Here is an 8,610-nt window from a genome sequence, read left to right as displayed (position 1 = left end):
GGGAGCAGGCACCTGAGATGCTCGTTGCTACCTTTGGACTTCTGGAGACACTCACACATTTCCTCAGCATGTTTGTTACCTTGGCTTAGGCGGGATTGATCCTAGTTGCACCTGCTACTTCTGAGGCTGGGGGAGGAGCTCAGACTTATGTTGCCTATACTCCAGAGAAGCGACACATGTTGATCAGGCTTCGGGTGCTATGTCGGTACTGCCCATGATCGTGGTTCAGCCTGAGGTCAGGCCATCAGTTTCAGAGGTGAAGCATAGGATGTTATAGAGGTTCAAGAAGTATGATCCTCCTACTTTTAGTGGCGCAGCTTCTAAGGATGCACAGGGATTTCTAGATTAGTGCCACTATATTTTGTGCACTATGGGCATAGTTGAAGTGAGCGAGGTTGACTTTACTACTTTCCAGTTAATGGGGTCGACATATAGATGGTTACAGGCTTATGAGGAGAGAAGTCCGGTTGGTGCGGTGTCATTTACTTGGGCTCAGTTTTCTAATCTCTTTCTGAGGGAGTTTGTACCACTGACCCTCAGGGATGCATTACGCTCAGAGTTTGAGCAGTTGTGTCAGGGGACTATTACCGTGTCCGAGTATGCCATGTGGTTTAGTGAGATATCTCGTCATGCAACTTCTTTGGTTTCCACAGTCAGAGAGAGAGTACAAAGATTTATTTAGGGACTCAACTATGATCTCAGATTTGGGATGGCACATGAGCTCGAGACTTATACTCCATTCCAGCAGGTTGTGGAGATTACTAGGAGGTTAGAGAGTATCCAAGGTTGGGAGATGGAGGATAGGGAGGCTAAGAGGCCTCGTTGTTCTGGAGGAATTATGGGCTCTTACTTTGCGGGCAAGATCTGTCATAGAAGAGGTTTTATTAGTCGACCAGTTCAGTATGCACTTCAGGTTACCCGTAAGGCTCTAGCTACTCAGGGACCTCAGGGTAGTTATGTGTGACAACCATCTTTTAGTGCACCTCCTGCACGGGGTTCCTACAATGGTTATTCTAGCCGACCGGGTCAGACTCAGTACCAGCATCCATGCCCACAGAGATGTTGTTTCGAGTGTGGTGATACTAGGCACATTATGAGAGATTACCCCAGACTTCGGAGGGGTGGACCTACCCATGGTTCTCAAACTATGGTTTCTTCTCCAATTGATACTCCACCTACACAACCATGTAGGTTCCACTTTTTCGTATGTGTTCATCCTATTTTTCTTCATATTTTGATGTGTCTCGTGATTCTTTGGGTACTCTTGTTTATGTATCTACACCTGTGTTTGGTCACTATCAAGGGTTGTGAGACTAGGGTGGACCTTCTATTACTCAATATGGTGGACTTTGATGTCATTTTGGCCATGGAGTAGTTGTCACTATATCACGCTATCCTAGACTGTCATGCTAAGATTGTGACATAGGCTATGCCGAGTTTGTCGAGATTGGAGTGGAGAGGTACATTGGATCATGTTCCTACTAGGGTAGTGTCCTTTCTGAAGCCATAACATATGGTTAAGAAAGGGTGTTTGGCATATTTAGCCTTTGTGAGGGATTTCAGGGGTGTACTCCTACCATTGAATTAGTTCCGTTAGTAAGAGGGTTTCCAGATGTATTCCCAGCAGACCTACTAGGCATACCGCCTGATAGGGATATTGATTTTGGTATTGACTTGGTTTCGGGAACTCAGCCCATCTCTATTCCACCATATTGTATGGCACTAGTGGAGTTTATGGAGTTAAAAGAACATCTTCAGGATTTGCTTGACAACGGTTTCATCATGCCGGGGGTTTCACCTTGCGGGTGCTCCGGTTCTATTTGTGAAGAAGAAAGACGGTTTGATGAGTATGTGCATTGACTACAAGCAGCTGAACATGAATACTACCGTGTATTGATGACTTATTTGCTCAGTTTCAGGGTGCTAGGGTATTGTCGAATATCGATTTAAAGTCGGGGTACTATCAGTTGAAGATCCGGGCTTCAGACATTCCGAAGACGGCTTTCAGGACCTGCTATTGTCACTATGAGTTCCTGGTGATGTCTTTTGGGTAGACCAATGCCCCAGTAGTCTTTATGCACTTGATGAACAGTGTATTTCAGCCATATCTTGATTATTTTGTCATCGTGTTCATTGATGATATATTGGTGTATTCACGCTGCAGGGAAGATCATGAGCAACACTTGAGGATCATGTTCCAGACATTGAGGGACAAGGAGTTATATGCTAGATTCTCCAAGTGTGAGTTTTGGCTTTATTTAGTGGCATTCTTGGGTCACGTGGTGTCTAGAGAGGGGATTAAGGTGGATCCGAAGAAGATTGAGGCAGTTCATAGTTGGCTCAAACCGTCTTCAGCTACTAAGATCCGGAGTTTCCTTGGCTTGGATGGGTATTATTGCTGTTTCGTGGAGGGTTTCTCATTCATTGAAGCACCTTTGACTAGATTGACCCAAAAGGGTGCCCCATTCATGTGGTCTAACGAGTGTGAGGAGAGCTTTTAGAAGCTCAAAACTGCCTTGACTACAACTCCAATTCGGGTTTTGCCTTCGGCATCGGGTTCTTATACAGTCTATTATGATGCTTCACGGATTGGCATCGGGTGTGTGTTGATGCAAGAGGGTAGAGTGATTGCTTATACTTCATGCCAGTTGAAGCCCCATGAGAAGAACTACCTAGTGCATGATTTGGAGTTGGCAGCCATTGTTCACGCGCTGAAGATTTGGAAGCATTATCTTTACAGTGTGTCATATGAGGTATTCACGGATCACAGGAGTCTACAACACTTATTCAACATAAAATATCTGAACTTGAGGCAATATAGGTGGTTGGAGTTACTAAAAGACTATGATATCACCATTATTTATCATCCGGGGAAGGCCAATATGGTAGCCGATGTATTGAGTAGGAAGGTTGAGAGCATGGGTAGCCTTGCTTTTATTCCAGTTGGGGAGAGACCGCTAGCTTTAAATGTTCGGTCTTTGGCCAACATGTTCGTGACGTTGGATGTTTCAGAGCCTAGCTGGGTTCTTGCTTGCGTGGTTTCATGGTCTTTTTTGTTTGAGCGCATCAAGGCACATCAGTATGATGATCTCGACTTACTTGTCCTTAAGGACACAGTGCAACACGGTGATGTCAAGGAGGTTAATATTGGTGATGATGGGGTGTTGAGGATGCAAGACGGGATTTGTGTGCCCAATGTTGATGGATTACGAGAACTGATACTTCAGGAGGCCCATAGTTCGTAGTATTTCTTTCTTCCCGGTGCTGCGAAAATGTACCAGGACTTGAGGCAGCACTTGATGGAGAAGGATGAAGAATGATATTATTGAGTATGTTGCATGATGTTTTAACTGTCAGTAGGTGAAGTAAGAGTATTAGAGACTGGGTGGTTTGCGTCAGAGGCTTGATATTCGAAAGTGGAAGTGGGAGCATATCACCATGGATTTTGTAGTTGGATTTCCACAGACCTTGAAGAGGTTCGACATTGTGTGGGTTATTATGGATAGACTGACAAAGTCTGCACACTTTATTCCGGTCAAGACTACCTAATCTTTGGAGCAGCTAGCTTGGATTTATATTCAGGAGATTGTTCACCTTCATGGTGTGCCAGTGTCTATTATCTCGGATCGAGGCACACAGTTCACATCGCATTTTTGGAGAGCCGTGCAGCATGAGTTAGGAACATAGGTCAAGCTGAGTACGATATTTAATCTACAGATGGATGGATAGTCCGAGCGCACTATTCAGATATTAGAGGACACATCGTGTATTTGTTATTGATTTCAAGGGCTCATGGGATCAGTTTCTACAGCTCGCAGAGTTTGCCTACAATAACAAATATCAGTCGAGCATCCAGATGGATCCTTATGAGGCCTTATATGGGAGGTGATGTCATTATCCGGTTAGTTGGTTTGAGCATGAGGAGGATAGGTTATTGGGCACTGATTTGTTCGAGATGCATTGGAGAAGGTGAAGTTGATTTAGGAGCGGCTTCTTACATCGCAGTCCAGGCAGAAGAGCTATGCTGATAGAAAGGGCTCGTGATGTGGCTTTCATGGTGGGTGAAAGTGTTTTACTCATAGTTTCACCCATGAAGGGAGTGATGAGGTTCGGGAAGAAGGGCAAGTTGAGCCGTCGGTATATTGCTCCTTCTGAGATTCTTGAGGGAGTGGGCGAGGTGGCCTACAAACTTGAATTACCGCCCAACATATCGGGAGTCCACCCGGTGTTTCATACGTCCATTATCCGAAAGTATTATGGTGATCCGTCAGATGTGTTAGATTTTAGCTCAGTGCAATTGGACAAGGGTTTGACCTGTGTTGAGGTGCCAGTGGTTATTTTTGATAGGCGGGTCCGTGTCACGACCCCAATTCTCCACCGGAGGGTGTCGTGATAGCTCCTAGTCTCTAAGACTAGGTAAGCCTAACATGCATGGAGAAATAGCGGAAATAAGAATAGAACTTCAAATTTAAACCACCTAGCTATCATAATAGAACTCAATAATACCGCTGACAATAACTCCCAAAATCTGGCGAGACTGAGTCATAAGCACTACACGAATATACTGTAAAATCCATAATACATCACTATCTAAATAAAGAGTATGCATTAAAAAACAAGGACATGGGGTGACTCCGAGGCCAGAGAACGTTGGGCAGTTATACCATGAAGTCTCCGAACTGAATGCTTTACTCATTGGTGCTTGGCCTGGGTCGAGGTACCTGGATCTTTACAAAAATGTGTAGAATAGTAGTATGAGTACACCATAATGGTACCCAGTAAGTATCAAGCCTAACCTCGGTAGAGTAGTGACGAGGCCAGGTCAAGACACCTACTAGGATAAGAAAAATAAACTGAACTAGTGTAGTCTAGTCTAATAATGAAAACGAGGAAATAGTGGCAAAAAAGCAATACAACAAGGTAAGCTACAACTTAATTTTAAGCAATAAAGGAAACAAGGAAGGAACACATAATAAGAACATCAAGAAAATAATGCAGACACTTACAAGTGAGGTAAATGAGAGATAACAACAAGAAACACAACAGAGGTACCGCCTCATAATCTCATTTCACAATCACATTCACAAACTTTCCTTATACTGGCGCGTGAGCCTTACATTTAGATAGTTTTGAAAACGTTTATCCCGAAATAGCTACACGCACTTTAGCCGCACCTTATGCCGCTGCATGCACATCCCCTATCCTAATACCGCTGCATGCTCATCAATATCACAACATAATAACAACTCGCACCACAAGTGCCCATATGCCACAACTTCCCAAAAGAATCAACAATACCAATGTTTTTCGTAACAAATAGCTCAAGGCTCAACCACAATGTGTACAAGAGTCTCAACAATATCAAAATAATGGTGAATAGCTCAACAAGAATGATATCTCAATAATTAACAACTTCGCCTCAAGTGATAATGGATTTTACAACTTCAACACCAATAACTAAACAAGAAGATATTCCATGAAATAAGAACTTCAAGTAAGTAATTCAACAATTAAAGAAGTAACAAGACAATAATGAAGACAATAACTTCAATTAAGGCATATAAGAGCAAAATAACAAGTAATAGGTGAAACATGTGTTAAAAATGTCAAATAAAGCATATGCGTGTAGATTAACAATGAAAGATATAACATGTTATGACAATTCAATTAAAGACATGGAAAGAGTTTGAATAGCCTATACCGGTCAAATACCACATATAGCCCGTGTACCCACTCGTCACCTTTCATACACGGCTCTCATATAACACAAATAGGAAAAACAACTACAATCCTAAGGGGTAGTTCCCCACACAAAGTTAGCTAAGATACTTACCTCAAACAAGCTAACTCAATCCACTACCAAAATATTTTCTCAAATATCCAACTCCGGACGACTCAAATCTATCCAAAATAACTTAATACCATAAATACAAACCATAGGAAACTATTCTAGATAATAAAGTTGCAATCTTTAAAAAAAATCAAAAAGACAACTCAAAAGGCCAACCTCGGGCTCGCGTCTCGGAACCCAACCAAATTTACAAAATCCGAATACCCATTCTAATGAGTCCAACCATATTAAAATTATCCAATTCTGACCTCGAATCGGCCTTTAAATCCTCAATTTATAGTTTAGGAAGTTTTCACAAAATTCCCCAATTTTTCCAAGTTAAAATACTAATTAAATGATAAAAAACAATGATTGATTCATGAATAATAATCAAATCCGAGTCAAAAACACTTATGCTGATAAACTCCTTGACAATCTCCCAATACTGAGCTCTCTAACTCAATAGATGAAAAATGGAACAAAACCCTCGATCCAGCCTTTTTCTGCCAAGTTATTCTGCTTCTGCGGACCAACAGCCGTTTTTGTGGCTCCGAACCTGCGGAAAATGCATTGCAGGTGTGGCTTTTCATTACTCCCATGAATTTCTACTTCTGCGGACAAAAACCACTTCCGGGGTCCCGCTTCTGCAGACCATTGCTCGCTTCGTTGGACGCTCGACCGCACCTGTGGTCCTTAAGTGGCTGACCAAGGTCCGTTTCTGCGGAATGATAATCGCTTTTGGGGGTGCACACTTGCGCTCAGATGTCCGCACATGCAATACCAACTCAACCCAGATCCTCTTCGCACCTGCCACTCATAGGCCGCTTTTACGGTGCCGCACATGCAAAACAAAGTGCGTATATGCGATTGCACCAGACTCAACAGTTCTTCAGCAATCAACCTAAGTCCAAAGCACATAACGAACCTAGTCAAAGCTTAAAATCACATCAAACAATATTAAATCTACAAATCGCACCCCATTTCAAACCTATTGAATCCATGAACATTCAAATTTCAAAACTAACGTTGATTCATACCAAACCAACTCTAATTGACCTCAAAGTTTGCGCACAAGTCATAAATGACACAACAGACCTATTCTAACTCTCATAACCAAAATCCAGACCCAGTATCAACAAAGTCAACCCTCGGTCAAACTTCTCAATCTTTCAAACCTTTAACTTTCCAACTTTCGCCAATTCAAGCCAAAGCGATCTACGGCCCTCCAAATCAATATCCAGATACACTCCTAAGTCCAAAATCACCATACGGAGCTGTCGGAATCATCAAAAGTCCATTCCAGAGTCATCTACACAAAAGTGAAACTTCGATCAACTCTTTCAACTTAAGCTTCCAACCTTAGGACTAAGTGTCCCAATCCACTCCGAAACTTACCCGAAACCAAACCAACCACCCCGGCAAGTCACCTAACCATAATATAACATAGAGGAGGCAATAAATAGGGCAACAGGACTAAAATACTCAAAACCACCGGCTGGGTCATTACATCCACCCCCTCTTAAGACAAATATTCGTCCTCGAACGAGTATAGAGACATACCTAAAGTGGTGAAAAGATTAGGATAATGGCTATGAATATCATGATCGATCTCCCAAGTCACCTCCTAGTCTGGTTGAACCCTCCACTGAACCTTCACTGAAGCAATGTTCTTTGACCTCAAATTTCAGACCTTCCTGTCCAAGATGGCCATCAGCTCCTCAACATAAGTCAAATCCTTGACCAATTGGACTTAGCTGAAATCTAAAATATGGGACGGATCACCATGATACTTCCGGATCATGGAAACATGGAACACCAGATAAATTACAGATAAGCTAGGTGGAAATGCAAGCTTGTACCCCCCCTCACTCCCTCGAGGATCTCAAAAGGACCAATATACCTAGGGCTCAACTTTTTCTTGTTCCCGAACCTCATCATAAATGCTACATCATGGGTGAAACTCGGAGCAAAACCCGATCTCCCATCATAAATGCTACATCACGAGCCTTCCGATCAGCATAACTCTTCCGCCTAGAATGTATTGTACGAAGTCGATCCTGAATCAACTTGACTTTCTCCAAGGCATCTTGAACGAAATATGTGCCCAACAATCTAGGCTCGCCCTCAAAACAACCGACTGGAGAATGGCAACGCCTCCCATATAAAGCCTCATAAGGAGCCATCTAAATACTCGATTGGTAGCTGTTATTGTAGGCAAACTCTGCAAGAGGCAAGAAATGATCCCAAGAACCCCCAAAATCCATAACACATGCACGAAGCATATCCTCTAAAATATGAATGGTGTGCTCAGACTTCCCATCCGTCTATGGGTGAAATGTTGTACTCAACTCAACCCATGTGCCTAACTCACGTTGTACGAGTCTCCAAAAGTGCGATGTCAACAGCGTGCCTTGATCAGAGATGATGGATACATGTATGCCATGAAGTCGAACAATCTCACTGATTTAGATATGAGCCAGTTGCTTTGAAGAATAGGTAGTCACCACCAGAATGAGATGAGTCGACTTGGTCAACCTATTCACAATCACCCATACATCGTCATATTTCTTCAAAGTCTGTGGGAGCCCAACAACGAAGTCTATGGTAACACGCTCCCATTTCCTCTTAGGAATCTCAAGTCTCTGAAGCAACCCACTTGGCCTCTGATGCTCATACTTCACCTGCTGACAATTTAGGCACCGAGCCACATACTCCAATATATCTTTCTTTATTCTCCTCCACTAATAGTGTTGTCTCAAATGCTGATACATCTTAGCGGC

General features: G+C 42.8%; 1 protein-coding gene across 1 annotated transcript; it reads left to right on the top strand.

Moving 5' to 3' along the window:
- Window positions 1-370: 370 nt before the first annotated feature.
- Window positions 371-3,245, top strand: LOC138908904 (uncharacterized). The gene is made up of 5 exons (XM_070199654.1): window positions 371-664; window positions 749-913; window positions 1,564-1,847; window positions 2,165-2,241; window positions 2,698-3,245. Exons 1-5 carry the CDS (start codon window positions 371-373, stop codon window positions 3,243-3,245), a joined length of 1,368 nt encoding a protein of 455 aa, XP_070055755.1.
- Window positions 3,246-8,610: the final 5,365 nt, after the last annotated feature.

This window comes from Nicotiana tomentosiformis, chromosome 1 (genome assembly GCF_000390325.3).
Source record: "Nicotiana tomentosiformis chromosome 1, ASM39032v3, whole genome shotgun sequence".
Lineage (NCBI taxonomy): Eukaryota > Viridiplantae > Streptophyta > Magnoliopsida > Solanales > Solanaceae > Nicotiana > Nicotiana tomentosiformis.
The sequence above is the reverse complement of the archived record's forward strand: the minus strand, read 5'-3'. Positions and strand labels throughout refer to the sequence as shown.

Coding starts and splice junctions, on each gene's coding strand:
- LOC138908904 (XM_070199654.1), top strand. CDS start 371: ATGGGCATAGTTGAAGTGAGCGAGGTTGACTTTACTACTTTCCAGTTA. Junction 914..1,563: donor CAGTTCAGTATGCACTTCAG/GTTACCCGTAAG, acceptor GAGGGATTTCAG/GGGTGTACTCCTACCATTGA. Junction 1,848..2,164: donor GAAGAAAGACGGTTTGATGA/GTATGTGCATTG, acceptor TTCACGCTGCAG/GGAAGATCATGAGCAACACT.